This window comes from Eptesicus fuscus, chromosome 22, assembly GCF_027574615.1.
Source record: "Eptesicus fuscus isolate TK198812 chromosome 22, DD_ASM_mEF_20220401, whole genome shotgun sequence".
Classification (NCBI taxonomy): domain Eukaryota; kingdom Metazoa; phylum Chordata; class Mammalia; order Chiroptera; family Vespertilionidae; genus Eptesicus; species Eptesicus fuscus.
The window spans coordinates 13,779,498-13,799,267 of NC_072494.1; the positions used below are offsets into that span (position 1 = coordinate 13,779,498).

The 19,770-nt window shown below is 40.8% G+C and overlaps 2 protein-coding genes and 1 pseudogene across 4 annotated transcripts in view; 2 read left to right on the forward strand and 1 right to left on the reverse strand.

Annotated features, from left to right (window-relative positions):
• Positions 1-482: 482 nt before the first annotated feature.
• CTXND2 (cortexin domain containing 2) lies at positions 483-16,647 on the reverse strand. Of its 2 annotated transcripts, none has more exons than XM_054711626.1 (2): positions 16,510-16,647; positions 483-879 (listed from the first exon to the last, which is right to left on the reverse strand). In XM_054711626.1, exon 2 carries the CDS (start codon positions 816-818, stop codon positions 657-659), a length of 162 nt encoding a protein of 53 aa, XP_054567601.1. In that variant the 5' UTR covers positions 819-879; positions 16,510-16,647; the 3' UTR covers positions 483-656. The 2 variants fall into 2 exon arrangements, with proteins under 2 accessions (XP_054567601.1, XP_054567602.1); XM_054711627.1 differs by lacking the exon at positions 16,510-16,647 and adding an exon at positions 13,296-13,408.
• Positions 2,043-3,545, forward strand: LOC129148018 (60S ribosomal protein L4-like; annotated as a pseudogene).
• Positions 16,648-16,730: 83 nt separating the features above from the next.
• Positions 16,731-19,770, forward strand: part of ARNT (aryl hydrocarbon receptor nuclear translocator) — a 53,532-nt gene continuing 50,492 nt past the window's right edge. For both annotated transcript variants that reach the window (XM_054711614.1, XM_054711613.1), the window contains exon 1: positions 16,731-16,907. In XM_054711614.1, the coding sequence (XP_054567589.1) occupies positions 16,883-16,907 (25 nt within the window). In that variant the 5' untranslated portion in view covers positions 16,731-16,882. The remainder of the gene's footprint in view (positions 16,908-19,770) is intronic.

Below are 19,770 nucleotides of genomic sequence, written 5' to 3' on the forward strand. Positions count from 1 at the left end.
CAGAGAGGAAGGGAGAGGGAGAGAGAGATAGAAACATCAATGTTGAGAGACAATCATTGATCAGCTGCCTCCTGCATGCCCCACACTAGGGATGGAGCCCACAACCAGGCTATGTGCCCTGACTGGAATTGAACCGTGACCTCCTGGTTCATAGGTCACAGCTCAACCACTGAGCCACACCTGCTGGGCGATACCTTATGGTTTTAATTTGCATTTCCCTGTTGATTAATGACCTTGAGCATCTTTTCATATGTCTATTGGCCATCTGTATGTCTTCTTCGGATTGGTGTATATTCAGGTCCTCTGCCCGTTTTTAACTGGATATTTTTTGGGTGTTGATTTCTTTGTAAATTTTGGATAATAATCCCTTATTGATTTATCATTGCCACCCATTGCCTTCGTTTAATGAATGAGTTCAATCTGTCTCTGTCCCACTTTTATAACCAATTCCCTGAACAGGAACAATGCCAACTGACTTGTGTTTCATCCTTTTTATTATTCCTAATTCACACTCATGTGCCTATTGTGGAATGCAGGAGTGAGAGGACTGAGAAACAGGGAGGTAAAATAATATAAAATCTGGATCACAATAGTCTGTATAAAAGATTTCGACTCTCCTGTGAGGGGGAGTCTACCAGGCTTTTTCATAATTCAGCTCAGAGATGGTTCTGTGGTTGTGAACTGGCCTCATAGGGATTCTTCACCAACTTGACACATCGAAAAATCATCACTGTTAGGAAAATAAACAGAAGAACAACAAAGGCAATGGCAAAGCCTTTGTCTACATCAATAGTGCTGGACAGGCTCGACTCATCCATGGGAACACACCTGTCCCGCTGTAGCTATCTCCTCAGGTATATCTTCAGACTTGTCATATTCCTAAACAAGAGAGGATAAAGCAAGTTTATTGGTTTGTATGTGTATGTATGTATTTTCTTAACAGCACTATGTGGAAACCAAAGAGGATTTGAAAAAAATAGGTCAGGCCCTAGCTGGTTTGGCTCAGAGGATAGAGCATCAGCCTGCAGACTGAAGGGTCCTGGTTTTGATTCTAGTCAAGGGCACATGCCCGGGGTTGTGGGTTTGATCCCCAGTAGGGGGCATGTAGGAGGCAGCCAATCAATGATTCTCTCTCATCATTGATGTTTCTATCTCTCTCTCCCCTCTCCCTTCCTTTCTTAAATCAATAAAAATATGTTTAAAAAAGAAAGAGAGAGAAATAGAAAAAAAAGTCAACAAGATTTATTGAAGAAGTGCTTATGAAATGGATAAAGTTAGTATAGGTGATGTTCAAGATCTGCACACACGTAAAAGCATTAAATATCTGCAGAATTTCTCAAGAGCAAAACAGAAGCAAATATGTATAACTCAGAAATCATCTGGGGCTCCCTTGCCCTGCAAGATCCAGGAAAAAACTGTCTTAAACATCCCCATTCTGTGTTAAGTCCAAATTTTTCTCTAAGATTTTTTTTTTCAAATTCTAAGAGTACTTATTGTAACTAATTTGTTGTGGATTCTAGAGATTGGCTGTATGACATTGTACCTATAGTCCATGGTAATATATTGTACACTTAGAAATTCAAGAGAGTAGATCCCATGTTAAATGTCCTTACCATAATAAAATACAATTTATAAAAAAGAAAGGAAGAAAGAGGTTGGCCAAAGCAGCTTATGGCAACAGAAAAAAGGGCAGAATTGAGATTGAATTGATCACAGAGGATTTTTTTTTACTTGTGCCCTGATCAGGAACTGAACCCTGACCTCCTGGTTCATAGGTCTATGTTCAACCGCTGGCTGGGCCAACTGCCTTTTCTTTATGCCTTTGGTCAGCACTGTACTCTAGGCCATCAAATGCTAGACTTCTGCAAACACGCTCTGATTTCCTGAAAACACTTTTAATCTCTCCAAACCACAAAGCAATCTTTATTTATTATTATTATTTCTAATCCTCACCCAAGGAGTGAGGTTATTTTTTTCATTGATTTTTAGAGAGAGTAGAAGGGAGGGGAGAGGAGGAGAGAGAAAGAGAAGGGAGAGAGAGGGCTGAGTCTTGGGGTACTGGCACAGCTGTGGCTTGAATTTCCAGAGTTTGAGGTGGTGGGACTCATCATTCTGGCCAGGGTGCTTTTTTTAAAAAAATATATTTTATTTATTTTTTACAGAGAGGAAGAGAGAGGGATAGAGAGTTAGAAACATCGATGAGAGAGAGAAACATCAATCAGCTGCCTCCTGCACACCCCCCAGCTGGGGATGTGCCCACAACCAAAGTACATGCCCTTGACCGGAATCGAACCCGGGACCCTTGAGTCCGCAGGCCGACGCTCTATCCACTGAGCCAAACCGGTTTCGGCAGCCAGGGTGCTTTTGGAAACAAGTGTTGTGGGGGCCACATGTTTGCACCAACCAAAACCTGGCGCCATTGGCACCGAAGAGTGAACACAACACAAGAGCGATATGCCATCTGCTCTGCCCTGGCTGCCTCGGCCTTCCCACCGCTGGTCGTGTCTAAAGGTCATCATATTGAGGAGGTTCCTGAACTTCCTTTGGTGGTTGAAGATAAAGTTAAAGGTTATGGGAAAACCAAGGAGGCTGTTTTGCTTCTTAAGAAACTTAAGACCTAGAATGATAAATATAAAAAAAAGCCTATGAGAGCTGGCAGGGACAAAATGAGAAACCGTCATTGTATCCAGCTCAGGGGAACGTGCAACATCTATAATCAGGCAACGGTATCATCAAAGCCTCCAGAAACATCCCTGGAATTACTCTGCTTAATGTCAGCAAACTGAACATTTTGAAACTTGCTCCTGGTGGGCATGTGGGCTGTTCCTGCATTTGGACTGAAAATGCTTTCTGCGAGTTAGATGATCTGTATGGCACCTGGCGTAAAGCTGCCTCCTCAATAGTAACTACAACCTTCCCATGCACCAGATGCTCAATACAGACCTTAGCAGAATCTTGAAAAGCTCAGAGATCCAAAGAGCCCTCCAGACACCGTGCAAGGAGATTCACCGCAGAGTCCTGAAGAAGAATCCACTGAAAAACCTGAGACTCATGTTGAAGCTAAACCCGTACGCAAAGACCCTGCCCTGGAACAGACCAAGAACCACAAGCTCTGGGTAGATAAAGCAACAGCAGTGCTAGAAGCCAAATCAGATGAGAAGGGGGTTCCAGGCAGGAAGCCTGTGGTAGGGAAGGAAGAAAAGAAGGCCACTGGTGTTAAGAAGGAAAAGAATCAGGGGGAGGGGAGGGAAGGGTGGGGGTAAAGGGGAGAGATCAACCAAAGGACTTGTGTGCAAGCATATGAGCCTAACCAGCGGTTAAGGACAACAGGGGGGTGGGGGCATGTGTGGGGAGGGGTGTGGGATGGGAATGGGGGGATGAGGACAAATATGTGATACCTTAATCAATAAAGAAGTAAAAAAAAAAAAAAGAAGGAAAAGAAGCCTTTGGTGGGAAAAAGGGCTGCAGCTTCCAAGAAACAGGCAGCTGAGAAGAAGCCCACAGAAAAGAAACCCACCACAGAAGAAAAGAAGCCTGAGGCATAAACTGAATTTTTTTTAATCTTTTTAAAAAAATATTTTATTAATTTTCCACAGAGAGAAAGGGAGAGGGACAGAGAGCTAGAAACATCGATCAGAGAAACATCGATCAGCTCCTCCTGCACACCCCCTAATGGGGATGTGCCCGCAACCAAGGTACATGCCCTTGACCAGAATCGAACCCAGGACCCTTCAGTCCGCAGGCCGACGCTCTATCCACTGAGCCAAACCGGTTTCGGCTAAACTGAATTTGTTTATTCCATAAAGGTCAAATCGCTTTGGACAGCTAATTTTGAATAAAAACATGATCAAAGGTAGTGAAGAGAAAGAAAAGAGTGTCAGCAGATTGGTAAAGAAAATCCAGAGTTAGTGGATTAAACAGGAAAGGGCAGTGAGAAAATGGAGACACTAAGATTTTAAATCATTTACGAGAAGTTCAACTAGGAAAGAGGTAAGTAGAATAGCAGCTAAATGTTGAATACAGAATCAAGTGAGAGATTCCTTTTCAAAGGCAGAATAGAAATTATCAGGGAGGATGTGTTTGGGTGCAAGTGACAGAAAGATCCACTGAAGTGAGATCAAATAATACATTAAATAATCTGTTGACTTATGAGGGTGAAGTTCAGAGTAAGGCTAATTTAGGTAAGGTTGCATCTGCAGATTCAAGGTGTTATCGGGGTTCTGCCTTTATAAGTTTATGATTTTTCTCAACCCCACCTTTCTTCTATGTTGATTGTATACACAGGCTTCCTAGCAGTAGCAAGGATGGCTCCAGCAAATCCAGACCTCACATAGTCCCTCTTCATATTATCTCCTCCTCCCCAATTCCAGAGGGAGAAAGAACACTTTTATATCTGTCAGGATTCTTGTTTACAAGCAACAGAAACAGTCCCTTACTTAAGCAGAAAAAATAAAATAAAATAAAAAATTAAAAATAAATAAATAAATAAATAAATAAATAAATAAATAAATAAATAAATAAATAAATAAAAGAGTTAACATGCAAATTAGGCTGGGACTCCGTAACGGGTCATGACCAGACTGGAGGAGGTTGCTCGCGCAGGTGAGGCCTGGAGCGGAGATGGAGACAGAGGCAGGGGGGCCTGCCTGAGCCAGTGGCTTGGGCGGCCCGGAGCGGACACAGGCGGGGGGCTGGGGGACGCAGTGAGTCAGGTGCCGGTCTGACCTGACTCCTGCGGCAGCTGGCGCTGCGTGAGTCAGGTGTGGGTCCCGGCCCCCCATGGAGTGCCTCCTCACACAGCGGGAGGCGGGGCACCTCCTTGCACAATTTCAATCACACGCTGGGCCTCTAGTTTATTATAAAGAGATCAGGTAGCTTCTGCAATCAAGTAGAAGGAGAACTGGTCTTATAAAAGTGGCAGAACCCAAGAGAGGCCAGGCATTGGGAAGCACAGCCAAGGGCAGCACAGGAAAAGTCTGGTTAGGGCACTGCTGGCACTGGCCACCACCACCATCGACACTGCTATTGCTGAACACTGCTCTACTGTCACCGGATACTGCTGCTTCTGTCATGCCCGAATTATAAATTGTGTCATCTCTGTGTCACTCAGTATTCCGGTTCCTGGCTGGAGCATCCAACTGTTCAAGGCTGAGTCACGCATCAGCACCTTAGCCACCATGGGATAAAAGAGCGAATATTTGGTTCCCCTAAACTTCTGTAGTGGGAATGAGGTTCTGTCTCTTACCGACTTGCCTAAAGGAAGATTCCCCTCAAATAGGAAGGGGGTTTGGGTGTTGGGCAGACAAAAAATGACATCTATTTTTTTGGTCTTGGCTGCCATATGCTGTTTATAAAAAAAACTCTCCTAAAATGTAAAGGCATGGAAAGATTTAATGGGAAAGATATTTTAAAAAGTATGCTAGATAAATACTAACCAAAAGGAAACTGAGATGTTATAGTAATATCAGACAAAATAGACTTTAAGACAAAAGCATTATTAGGGATAGAGAGGATTAATAGATTATAACAAAGGGTAAATAGAATTCAGAGCAAAGACGAAGCAGTTCTAAATTGTATGCACTTGGGGGGGGGGCAATGGTAAGATATGTACACATATAATACCTTAATAAAAAAATGAAAATAAAAAAATAAATTGTATGCACTTAGAGGAATGGGGGGAGGTAAGTGGGGGTAAAAGGGGGCAAATGGTGACAAAAGAAGACTTGACTTTGAGTGGTGAACACACAATGCAATATACAGGTGATGTATTATAGAACTGTACACCTGAAACCTATGTAATTTTATTAACCCATGTTACCCCAATAAATTCAATAAACATCTTAAAAAGTATAAAAAAAGAAAAGAAGAATAATCTAAAATCAATAAATTAAGCTTCCACCTAGGAAAACTAGAAAAAAGAAGAGCAAATTAAATTAAAAGTAAACAGACCACATTTGGCAGACAAAGGTGGAGCTCTTTGATCCCTCAAAGAAGGGGATAAATTACCAGGGTACGTTGTGCTTTTAACAGACTGGGATATATGGATTGTAAGTTCCTGGGTGAAATTCAAAGGAAATATTACACAAAAATGTTCAAAAATGATTGGTATAATAATCCGCAGAATCAGAAACTAACCAGAATTTAACTGTGAGCACCTGGAGTATATCTGAAATGATGAAAAATATGGGGAGTTTTTTTCCAAGATTCTTATACAAATTAGCCTTATTTTCATAATTACTTTAATAAATGTTAATTTGATGTTAAAAAAACCCCCACCCAAAACAAACAAAAAAATAAAAGCTAAATTGTATATACCTAATAAAACAGCCTTAAGCCCTAACTGGTTTGGCTCAGTGGATAGAGCGTCGGCCTGCGGACTGAAAGGTCCCAGGTTCGATTCCGGTCAGGGGCATGTACCTTGGTTGCGGGCACATCCCCAGTAGGGGGGTGTGCAGGAGGCGGCTGATCGATGTTTCTCTCTCATCGATGTTTCTAACTCTCTATCCCTCTCCTTTCCTCTCTGTAAAAAATCAATAAAATATATTTTTTTAAAAAACAGCCTTAAAATAAATAAGGAAATAATAGGACTATAGGGAGAAATTGGTAAAAAACACACCATTAAAGTGGATAGTCAACACATTTTCTCAATTATTGGTAAAATAGGCAAAAATCAATAAAGATATAAAATATTAGAATAATACAATTAACAAGCTTGAATTATTGAACACCTATAGAACCCTGACCCAACACTTAGCAAATCCATACTTTTTCATGTATTGTTTAATTTAGTTTGAATTGGATTTTTGTTTTATTATTATTATTTTTGTCATCTGAAACAAAGTATTCTAATTTCATGGTATTAAATCTCTTTTTACTTAAAATAGTGAGAATGGTTTCTGTTTTCTGCAAATAAACCTCAATGAATACAAATACCAAGTTGAGTTTATCCCAAGAGTGCAGTGTAGTTTACCTTGGAAAATCTGTAAATGATATGTATATATATATATGTATACACAGATTAAAAGAGAAAAAACATGTGAACACCTCAATGGTGGCAGAAAAAGCATATGATAAAATTGAATACTAATATACAACACCCATGTTAATATTCTTAGCTAAATAAGGATAGAAAGAAACAACTGTAACTTGATAAAGGGTATCAATAAAAAATGTATAGCCAACATCCCACATAATGCTTAAAAGTTGAAAGATTTTCCTTTTTTTTTTTTTTTTTGAGATTTTCCTTTTAAAATCAGGAACTTGACAATATGTTACTATCTACTTTTATTCAGTATGATTCTGGAGGTTCTAGCCTGTGCAGTAGAATAAGATAAAGAAAGAAAAAATAGGTATAAGGATTTAAAAAGAAGAAACAAGAACATTTGTTATTCATAGATCTTATTGCCTACATACAGAGTAATCTACAGAAAATATGAGAAATAAGCAGAGTTTAGCAAGGTGTCTGGATAACATATACAAGACAATTGCATTTCTAAATGCCAACAACAAACAGTAAGAAAATGTAATTTTTAAAAAGGCATTATTGGCCCTGACCAGGTTGCTCAGTTGATTAGAGCACTGGCCTTATATGCCAAGGTTGCAGGTTCCATCTCCCATCAGGGCACATACAAGAATGAATGCATAAATAAGTGGAGCAACAAGTCAATGTTTCCCTCGCTCCCTTCCTTTCTCTAAATATCACTAAATAAAATTTTTAAAAAGGCATTATTTACAATAGTACAAAAATATAGAGGGTATTTTAAAATATATCTAGCAAAAGTTGAGCAGGACCTGTTTGGAAGAAATTATCCAACTTTAACTGAAAGTCATTAAAGAACACCTAAATTAAATGAAGAGATATAACATGTTTATGGATTCAACATGGTAAAGTTAGATGGAATGCAATTCCACCAAAATCAGGGTTTTTGGAGAAAACTGACAAACTGATTTTCTTAAGTGTCAATGGGAACAATTTTCCTGCACTACAAGTATATTATCAGGAATCAGAAAGTTCTTTGGGATACAGTACTCATTGACTCCAGAGATCAGTTTGTGAAGGGGTGTGTCCTCTGAAGAGCTGAAGAGAGAACAAGCTTAGGGAGAGCTCATTGGAAACTCCTGCCTGCCCATGCAATGCTATATAATAAAAAGGCCAATATGCAAATCAACCGAATGGCAGAAGGACCGGTCACTATGATGAGCACTGACCACCTGGGGGCAGACGCTCAATACAGGAGCTGCCCCCTGGTGGTCAGTGCGCTCCCACAGGGGGAGCGCCACTCAGCCAGAAGCCAGGCTCATGGCTGGCAAGTGCAGTGGTAGTGACGGGAACCTCTTCCGCCTCCGCAGCAGTGTTAAGGATGTCCGACTGCAGGCCGTCAGTCGGGCATCCCCTGAGGGCTCCCAGACTGTGAGAGGGTGTAGGCCTGGCTGAGGGACCCTCTGTGAGTGCACAACATTCGTGCACCGGGCCTCTAGTAGAATATAAGCCTAGAAACAAATCTTCACTTACACAGCTAATTAATCTATGACAAAGGAGGCAAGGATATACAACGAGGTAAAAACAGCCTCTTCGATAAGTGGTGTTGACAAAACTGGATGGATATATGCAAAAAATGAATTGAACCACTTTTTTTAATATCATATACAAAAAATACACTAAAATTGGATAAATACTTAAATGTTAGATCTGAAACCACAACACTCCTAAGAAAACATGGACAGTAATCTCGGGACACTTCTCTTAACAATACCATTTTGGATATAGCTCCTTGAGCAAAGGAAACAAAAGAATAAAGTAAACAAATGGGACTACATCAAACTAAAAGTTTTTGTACAGTGAAGGAAACCATCAACAAAGCAAAAGGAAAACCTACTGGGTGGAAGAAGATATTTGCAAATGATACAGCCTACAAAGGATTAATATCTAATGATAAATAACTCATACAACTTAACATCAAAAAACCAAACAATACAATTTAAAAAATGGGCAGAAGACCCAAATAGACATTTCTTCCAAGAGGACATACAGACGGCCAACAGACATGTGAAAAAATTATCAATGTCACTAATTATCAGGGATATGCAAATTAAAACCACACTGAGATATCATCTCACAGCTGTCAGAATGGTTAACATCAATAAGTCAATAAATAACAAGTGTTGGTGAAGATGTGGCGAAAAGGGATCCCTCATATGCTGTTGGTGGGATTATAAATTGGTGCAGCTACTATGGGAAACAGTATGGAGATTCCTCAAAAAATTAAAAACAGAGCTGCCATACAATCCAGCAGTTCCACTTCTGGGTATTCATCTGAATAAATTCAAAACACTAATTCAAAAAGATATGTGCACCCCGATGTTCATTGCACTCTTCCTAGCAACCTAGCCAAGAGATGGAAGCAGACTAGATGTCCATCAATAGATATATAGTTAAGGAGGATGTGGTATATATATACACAATAGAATATTATTCAGCAATAAAAAAGAATGAAATCTTGCCATTTGTGACAACGTGGATGGACCTTGAGGGTGTTATGCTAAGTGAAATGTCAGACAGAGAAAGATAAATACCATATGGTCTCACTTATATGTGAAATCTAAAAAACAAAATAAGTTAATAAAACAGAAATAGAGCCATAGAATAGAGAACAAGCCAATGGTTGCCAAAGGAGAGGAGGTGGAAGAATGGGAATTAAAAACACACACACAACACAGTAGGGCACATAATTATATTTTTAAAAATTAAAAAAATGCATATGGTATCCTAGATCATATACAAAAGTTTGGACATATTTTCATCTTTGCCACCAAAATCCTTCTTGATGTATTTTATGGGCTTTTAGCCACAGAAGTCTATTATCCAAAGTCTTCATTAGAATGGTCCACTCTAACTCACTGAAACCTGATATAATGGAGCTTATTATCCTACAATTATAATTTGTATTACAATGCCTAGTTTCCCTAATTCATTAGTTTATACTCATCTTCCCCCAAATGAATTTTCAGGGCTATGCAAACCCTACACACATGAGAAATAGGTGATATATCACTTCTGTGGAATGAACTGAGGAATTCTGGGAGAGTACTTATAAAATTTTTTTAAAACAATAACAACAAAATACACAGTTGTTTCAGTGAGTTGGATTCTAGGCTTTCCAAGTCTGCTTAAGCTGCATTTATTTTTCCCCCATATGTGTGTGTCTAATTCATCTTCCCCATTGCAGATCCCTGCTAAGCTCCCTGCAGCTTTTTCCATCAGACTAATGTCCAGACTTCCAGGATATCCTGCCTCATGAAGGTAGGGAGATAGGCAGGGCTTGTCTACATAAATAGAATTTAAGTTGTTTTAAAACAGAGGTATTTGGAAATCAAACCAATACTGATAGCTATCAGTTGTCCTGAGATAAGAGAAGTCCTTTAATTTCCAGGATGAAAAAATGTTTTTGATTGCTAAAAATCTTTGTGAGGAAAAATAAGTCCTGTGAGAAACTAGAAAAATGAAATATATCAAATTAAACTTTTCATTATTGCATAATCAGAAATTGGTATCAACATTGCCATACACACAAAAAAGTTCTGTGGGATACCAGTACTCATTGGCTCCAGAAATCAGTTTGTGTGTATGTGGGGGTGGGGGGTTACTCTGTCAAAGTGAGAGCAAATTAGAAACTCCTGCTTATCCATGTGATTGTTTTTTGTTTTTTTTAAAAAATATATTTTATTGATTTTTTATGGAGAGGAATAGAGAGTTAGAAACATTGGTGGGAGAGAAACATGGATCAGCTGCTTCCTGCACACCTCCTACTGGGGATGTGCCCGCAACCAAGGTACATGCCCTTGACCCGAATCGAACCTGGGACCTTTCAGTCTCTATCCACTGAGCCAAACAGGTTAGGGCTGATTTTTTTTTTTTTAAATATGTTTTTATTGATTCCAGAGAAGCAGGGAGAGGGAGAGAGGGGTAGTAACATCAACGATGAAAAAGAATCATTGATCAGCTGCCTTCTGCATGCCCCCTACTGCGGATTGAGCCCACAACCTGGGCATGTGCCCTTGACTGGAAATGAACCTGGGACACTTCAGTCTGCAGGCTGATGCTCTATCCATTGAGTCAAACCGGCTAGGGTATCCATGTGATTCTTGATTTTGGAAGGGTAAAGGGCATTCTTTTCAGATAAGTCAACCCCCAATAAGAACAATTTAATGGCAATCGTGAAATGTAACATGGTGGTGAATAACATGGATTCTGGAGCCAGTTCCTCTGGATTTGGATCCTAGCTCTAATAAAGCTTGGTAATCCTGAACAAGTTACTTAATCTTTCTGAGTCTTGGTTTCTTCATCTGTAAAATGAGGATCCTATATAATAAAAGTATAATATGCAAATCAACCAGACAGAGGAATGACCGGTTGCTATGATGTGCACTGACCACTAGGGGGCAGACCCTCAATGCAGGAGTTGTCCCCAGCCCTCAGGCCCCAATCGATCGCCTGATCAGGGCCTGCTGGCCAACCTCTTGTTCCCTCCCCCATGGGTGGCAGGCTCTAATCGCCAGATCAGGAATGGGGAACCAGGGGTGGGTGGCGACAGATGCGGGCAGTGCCAGGCCAAGGTGGGTGCCACAGGGGCCCCAATCGCCCTGCTGGTCGCTCCCCACACAGAGGGCAACTGGCAGCAGTGGCAGGGGGTGGGGTCAGATGCTGGCAGCAGGGGAAGATTGGCCCTGATCACAGGCCAGTCCTAGGGACCCTACCTGTGCACAAATTTTGTGGGCAGGCCTCTAGTAATATATAAGAATCCTATGAGGTAGATGTTGATATTAGATAAATAGGTGCATGTAGAACACATAGAACAGTGCCTGACATATACCACCTGCTATGCAAGTGTTTGCTATTATTATCCTCTTAGGTTTACTATGTTCCTCATTTTTTTTCACCTTTTCTCTTGCTATGGAGTGTCTGAAAATTAATGCCATTTGAATGTTTTATTCAGTGGAGCACACTCTTTATATGTCACGGTTGTGCAGTATTGAAAGTATCTAAGATCAACAGCAAAGAGAAGCTAAGATGGTCTGGAGCCCCTGGGTTTCAGTTCATTGGGTACAAGAATGTAATAGATATCCAGTGTATGATATGACTTGAAGAAAGGATTCCAATTTGAGCTTAGGCTGTGTGTCCCCTAGAATTTTCCTGTTAAAGCCAGTTTTTAAGATGATTAGGAATCGGTCTTCCAGCCATCTGTCTTATCTCTAACCAGAGACTTTCCTGGTGAAAAATTCACCCTACGGGAGACAGTCTGGATTCCTGGGTCTGGCTACAGTCAGAGGAGATATGAGATTCAGGCAATATATAGCCTGTGAGACAATGTGTTCTTTGACCCACTCCCCTGAGCTTACTCAGACCTGAGTCCTAGGGTATGGGACAACAAGAGATACTCCTTGCCCAGCCAATGTGGCTCAGTTGGTTGAGCATCGTCCCATGCACCAAGAGGTCGCTGGTTTGATTCCAGGTCAGGGCACATGCCAGGGTTGCAGGCTCGATCCCCAGTAGGGGCATGCAGGAAGCAGCGATCAATGTTTCTCTCTCTCTCTCTCTCCCTCTCCCTTCCTCTCTCTAAAATCAATAAAAGACATTATTTTAAAAAGAGAGAGATTCCTGCTTAATGATATGTACTTCCCAATACATAATATAAGACCCAAGGTTATATAACTCAAGGCTTTTCATCTAGATATACTTTTATTGCTTAAGAACATAATGAGCCTTGAGAGCCAGCATTTACAAATCTGCAGCAAAGTCAGCTCTTCTTTCACCTAAAACTTCCCAGAAAGATTGGTCACTTCTTCCTTCCTTGTGTTCTCATCCCAAATAACTTTTTCTCCATCTGTAATATCTTATGTTTCTTAAAACAAAAAAAAAAAAAAAAAAAAAAAGACCCAGCTTTTCTCTCCTGGCCATAACTTTAGTTTGAAGAGAGAGATGATGATCAAGAAGTACAATAATGAAGCTTTCTTATTATAATCTTCAAATCAAAGACATCCTCTGGCTAATAGGACCAATAAAAGCCCTCTCATCCCCCTCACTTGCCTCAAAAACAAGACTATGCTTAAGATATCCCCTCTCAAATGAAAGTTTCACCTTTCCCCTCACCCCAAAAAAACTCGAAGAAAAAAAAAAAGGTCTTTTTTTCTGTCAGGTATTTCCCAAGCTTGTAGAAATGTACTATTAAATCTAGAAGAACTGTTGGAATTGTTCCGGTAAAAATATCACCAGGAAGGCACTACAGGTAGTTATTTACCTTTTGAGAGAATGACATTCAAGGCTGGCTGTCGCTAGCGCAGTCTCCTCCTACTCCAGTCCATCTCTTGGCAGCCTCTGCTCTTCTTGTCAACCCCCTCTTACAGAGGAGAGTGTTTGGTAGCTCTCTCCCTTCCCCACTCCCACACTGGGAGGCTTCATTAATAGTTCAGCTAAAACAGGATCAAGTTTCAGACACTCCCATAGTGAGTGAGAAAATGATCCCACCAGATTAAATTGGAGCCTAGATCAGTAGAAGAGTATTTCCACCACTCTGCCAGGGCTGGGGCAGCCAAGGTTAATAGCTCCAATGATACCTTCTAAGTAGGATCACATGAGTGGGAGAAGATGGGTCATAGCCAGCTATTTGGTCTATTCAGTCATTCTCTGGATTGGCAGCATCACCTGGAAAATTGTTAGGAATGCACATGCTTGGGCCCTCATCCCAACCTCAATGAATCAGAAACTGTGGACAGGTTGGCATCGGCGTTTTCACCAATTCTTCCAGGTGATTGTGATGTATGCTCAAGTTTGAGAACTACTTGTCAGCAAGATCAGTGACACGCTAAAATGTCTCCTTTTCCTCAAAAAGAATTTACTTAGGACATTTGGATCAGAAAAGTCAAAACGATTTCATTGAGCTTTAGTTATATTATACATGTTCATATATACCTTGAATGCAAAATTTACTACTGTTTCCTCTAAGGTTTTATTTGGTTCATTATAAAAACTTCTATAGGGTCTGTGTGTGTGTGTGTGAGTGTGTACACGCTCTCATAAATATACAGAATACTTATGGAGGGACACACTCCAGGGCTTCAAGATGAGAAATTGGGTGGCTTATACAATACCATGTGTATGTTATCTACTCAGAATTTCTTTTTTCAAGTAGATAAATTTTCAAAATATCACCTTAAAAAATAACACTCCTGAAAGATGTGCTATATTTAATAAATATTTACTGAATGTCTACCATGTGTCAATCACTGTGCTAGATGCTGGGGACAGAATGGAGAATAAAGTATAGTCCCGGCCCATGAACTCTTATATTTTGAAATAACACTAAATATAATAATTTAAAAATATTTTCAGTTTCCAAATCTCTCTTGATCTTGACCATATGAAATTGTGTGGAAAAGTTGAGGGGAGATAAGGGTCATACCTCTTTCTTTCCAGGACAGGAAAAACTAAAGCCTGAAACAAAACCAGACTTGGGCTTATTATAATAGTTATCATTTATTTAGTGATGGACCTTAAAACAAAATTACATCTTTTTTTTATAATTATAAATGTAATATAAAATCATATCACATCCAAACATTACAGAAATACATACCAACAGTTAGAGATCTAATAATCACACTCTCCAGAGATACACTGTTAACAGTGTGGTGGCTTTCTCCAGCTTTAATTTTTTTAAATTATTTTATTTTTATTGATTGATTGGAGAGAGAGAGTGAGAGCGAGCCAGCGAGAGAGAAATACTTCCACACACAGCCCTAACCTGTCTCCTTGTCTTCCCTAGGGCCTTGCTAACTTCTTTTCTTGTGCACATATATTTTCTTGCATTTTTTATTTGCCCCTCAGTCTACAGACATATTTTTTCTATTCCCACCTCTACCCTATTCTCCACCCAAGCTACCATTTGATCACTTTCTCTTCATTGCCATATTTCTTGAAAGAGTGGTGTATGCTATCTACCTGCCTCTATTTACTCACTTGCTATTCACTTATCACTCACTGGAACTATGGTTTCTCCTCCCTCTACTCTCCTTTGATTTGCTCTTCTCTTCTCTGAACATATGGTGCTGTTGCTTAAACTCTTTTATCTTGAAACTCCTTTGGCTCCTACTGCCCTGCTCTTTCCAGGTTGCCTCTCCCTTCTTCCATAATCTGCAACAAGTATTGTTGAGGCATCCTTTGTGTCCTTTTTCTTCTTTCCTTTAACTTTGGTGCTGTCATTCTCTGCAACTACTAGTCTCCTGCAATTGATGCACAGTTTAGATCTAGGTCTCTCTCTTGGGCAAATGCCCTATGATTTTATACGATTAATAAGCATTTTTACTTGGCGGTCCCAACAAACAGTCCACCAACCGAACAAATCTGAACTTCTAGTTAGCACCTTGTTATTGATATCATCCCAAAGCCTTCTTGGATATCACAGCTTTCTTTTATTCCATATACAATTACATAGAAGGCCTTGTTGGTATTGTCACAATAGCATTTATGGCAATCATTTCCTTTTCAGTATCACTGACCTGTGTTTAGTCCTTGAAATTCCTCCCCTGAATTTTTGCAGTAGCTATTTGCCCAAGTGGATTTCCTGCTTCTAGTCTCTCATCTTCCCAAAATAACCTGGATCAGTATTCTTTAAAATTTTAGCTGCCAGGAGTAGGGTTTCCAGATAAAAGATAAATAATTTTTTTTAGTATAAATATGTCCTGTGCAATATTTAGAACATACTTTTACAAAAAATTATTTGTTGTTTGAAGTTCAAATTGGCCAATCTGTATTTTTTAAAATACATATTTTGTTGATTTCAGAGAGGAAGGGAGTGGGAGAGAGAGATAGAAGCATCAAGGATGAGAGAGAATATTGATCAGCTACCTCCTGCACGCCCCACACTGGGGATCTAGCCTGCAACCCGCTTTGCTGCTGTTTCATTATCTGCAAAATGGAAATAATACAGTAATAGAATCGACCTCACAGTTTTGTTGTGAGGGTTAAGTGAGTAAATACATATAAAGCAGTTTTAGTCAGTGTCTGGCCCGAAGTACTCAATGTTTCCTATTATTAAACAAATCTGTGCAGTCCTCATTTTATCACTTCCTTACTAAAAATCCGTCACTATATCCCCATCTTTGACCAAAGAAAGTTATCTCCACTCAGTCAAAATACCTTCTTGCCTTCTGTTTTTGACTTTCGGTATCTCCCTTATTAGACCGTGAGCGCCCAGATCCTCCTGCACTACCAGTACCATAGCAGACATTTAAAAATTAGTTATTGAATTTTTTTTTTTTCACCAGGGACAAATGTCCTTAAAAGGGGAAAAACTATAGAAAGTATTCCAGATCACCATATGAAATTTAGGCATTAGAGCACCTAGCGCGGATTTTACAAAACCAATCGTCTGCAGAGTGGCCAGCTGGGCGAATCCACTACCAAGCGAAGCATTTTAGTAAAATTGTTTTTCACTGACGTTTCTCATCACTGACCTCTGACGCCCAAGAGGTGGGATTAGGAAGACAGCTGACTTCTTCCTCGCCCTCCCGCCTCCACTGGACCGGCTGGTTCAGTGGCCAGCCCTGCCTGTGGCCGATTTGGCGTTTCCATTGGCCAGTTTCCCCGAGGAGGCGGGCCCTGGTTATGACTCCGCCCCGAGTGGGCGGGGCCTCCCCGCGCCGTAGGGTCTGGGGACGGTGGGGGTTGTTGTGGCCGCCATCTTGGGTTCCGCGGTAGCGGTGGCGGCCGTAGGGTGCCGCGTCGGGGAGTGGCTCTTCCCTCCTGCTCCCCCCTCCCGCCCCGTTCGGTGTCAGTGGCTCCTCCCACTGCGGGGGGGGTGGCGGGACGGCGGTGGCACCTACGGCTATGGCGGCTACAACTGCTAATCCCGGTGAGGAGACGGAGGACTGGGGCTCCTTCTAGGGGAGGAGGGGCTGACGGGGTTGGCAACTGAGGTGGACCCTGGGCTGAGGGGCCGTAGTCGGAGCTGAGGGCACGGGGACGCGTGGGGGCCGGGAGGGGGCCATGGGGGATGGGCTTGACCTGGGGGAGGGGCCCGACCCTGGGGACTTGGGGAGACTCGAGTTGGAGAGGGAGGCAGCCGGCGGGAGTTGGGGGTTCCGCACCCCGAGTTCTGTTGGAGTTCGGTAGGGTCCTCTTTCAACCCTCTGCCCACTGGAGCTGCTTGACGCCAAATCACTGGGTAGAGTGGCTCAGCTTACTTTAAAAGTAGTGTAGACTCCTAAACACTGGCCCACGTTGCTATTTATCTGAAGTGGTACTTTCAAACGTTTAGATTTAAATGTAAAGTTAAGAATATCTGAATACGTTCGCACAGTTTCTCTAGGCTGCACCCTGCCCCCCACCGCACCCCACTGCGCCACGGGCTATCCTTTGAAACTTGCGTTTCTGTATCGGAGGTGCCTCGCAGTGTCTTTGGCTGCCGAGGGCGGAGGTTTGTGAAATGGTCTGAGTTCAGGGCAGATCTTAACAGCAAGCATTCAGAAACCCACGTGTAAATACTGTTAGGTGAGGGTCGAAGCATTTCCCATTTTAAAAGAAAAGTTCAGTTCCATGCCATTTCTCAATGAACATCTCTTCAAAAGGGGGAGCTTGGACATGGTAAAAAAAAAATAAAAATCAAGCCATTCATGTCTAAGAGATGGAGCGAGGTGTAGTGCATCAGGTCTAGATGGATCAGGTCTTCAAATTCCTGGTCCCAGTCCTCTTTCCACTGTGTTACAGTTATGCACCCATAGGAAGTATTTCATTTTAGGGATCCTAGTTTACCTTGGCCATTTTCTTGCAAAATGAAATCCCTTCTTAGAAATCCCTACCTCTAATAGACTTAAGAGGTGGGGATGAATTTCTTGAAAAGACAGTGTGGAAGGGATTCAGTGCTGTTCCCACGTTGCAGTTTAAATTGGGTTTCTTTCGTGTCTGCGAAGTCAGTATTATTTTGCAATACCCAGGTTTTGCTATAATAGTTGAATCACTGTGAAATTTACTGTTTCTTACCACATTTCTGGGAACAGAATTACTTAAGTTATTTTGTCAAATGTCGGTATCGTATTTTTAAATCTTCTAAGTTGTTTTATTTTTAGAGGAAAAGGAGATAAAATTTCATTGTAGGAAGTGCTTAGTGATGGAATCAAATCGGAAAGATGCTATTATTATAGCCTTTTAGTAAAATAACCTAATTCCTAACTGGGGAGTAAAGAAACAAGATTTTAAATTGATAACACATTGCAAAATACTTATATAATCCTAGTCAAGTTGCAAAGCATTTCTGTTACTAAGACGTTGCCTGGGTAAACAAGTTCAGTGCATATGTCCGAAATTAACCCCCCCCCCCCCAGTAGTGTAGGTGGGGTTGCTTTATTTTGTTGTATGTGTGTGTATTTTTTTAACAGTAACCAGAATGACAATCACTTGACCACATTTTCATTAGCTGATTAATATCAACTTAAATCTGTAAGCAAAAAAATATTGTCGAATCCTTGCTAATGAAAGTTGATTTTGTTGATTGTCCATTGACAGTCCACTTCTGCAATTTTTAGATTTACTTTTTGATGTTGAAAAATTCTTCAAACTCTTCCAAGTTATTGATCTCATGTTCAACACATTATAATTAAATTAGAAAATGTATTTTTTTCTTCATTTCTTTTGCTACTTTATATCAAAAGAAAGATCATAGATGCAGTGTGGACTTTTAATAGCCTGTTGCTTTTTGGGAAATGAGGACCATGAATGGAGGGACACAGGGTGGGCATGTACTATGCTCAGTGGAAAAAAAGTAAATAGTTTTCAAGTCAGAATTCTTTGTCATATGGTCAAACCTTTTCTTAGAGCCATTTTAGGGACTAGCGACATCATACCTATTTCTTTGAGTTTTTTCTACTTTTTTTGGTTGGTGGTTATTTCCCTACAGTTTATGGTCTGTCTTTACATATGTCTGCAAAGGGCTTTTGTACTAATTAACTGTTCTCTCTAAGCTTCATTTAAGTTAATTCTTAGCATTAATAACAATGCTTGATCATTTTAATTGTACGTAGAGTATGATTTAGGGACTCTGGGTGGCCCTTTAGTATCTTGCAGGGGACCTGTTTCCTTTGCATCTTCACTGTCTTAACATGATGCTGGATCAAGAGAAATAGTAAGAAACGGGTTTATATCTACTCTCTAATAAGAATTATGCTGGCCCTAGCTGGTTTTGCTCAGTGGATAGAGCATCGGCCTTTGGACTGAAGGGTCCCGGGTTCGATTCCAGTCAAAGTTCGATGCCTGGGTTGTGGGCTCGGTCCCCAGTAGGGGGTTTGCAGGAGGCAGCCAATCAATGATTATCTCTCATCGATGTTTCTATCTCTTCTTCTCTGAAATCAATAAAAATATATTTTTTAAAAAGTTATGCTGAGCCGAAGCCGGTTTGGCTCAGTGGATAGAGCAGCGGCTTGCGGACTCAAGGGTCCCAGGTTCGGTTCCGGTCAGGGGCATGTGCCTTGGTTGCGGGCACATCCCCAGTGGGGGGTGTGCAGGAGGCAGCTGATCGATGTTTCTCTCTCATCGATGTTTCTGGCTCTCTATCCCTCTCTCTTCCTCTCTGTAAAAAATAAATAAAATATATTTTAAAAAAAGTTATGCTGAAGTGATAGTTATAATATGATGATGGCTTTTTTTCTGCATGAATTAATAATTCTTTATATTCTATTATTTTTTACTAATTCTACTTCCATTGGCAAATACGAGTGGGTGGA

Coding starts and splice junctions, on each gene's coding strand:
- CTXND2 (XM_054711626.1), bottom strand. CDS start 818: ATGGATGAGTCGAGCCTGTCCAGCACTATTGATGTAGACAAAGGCTTT.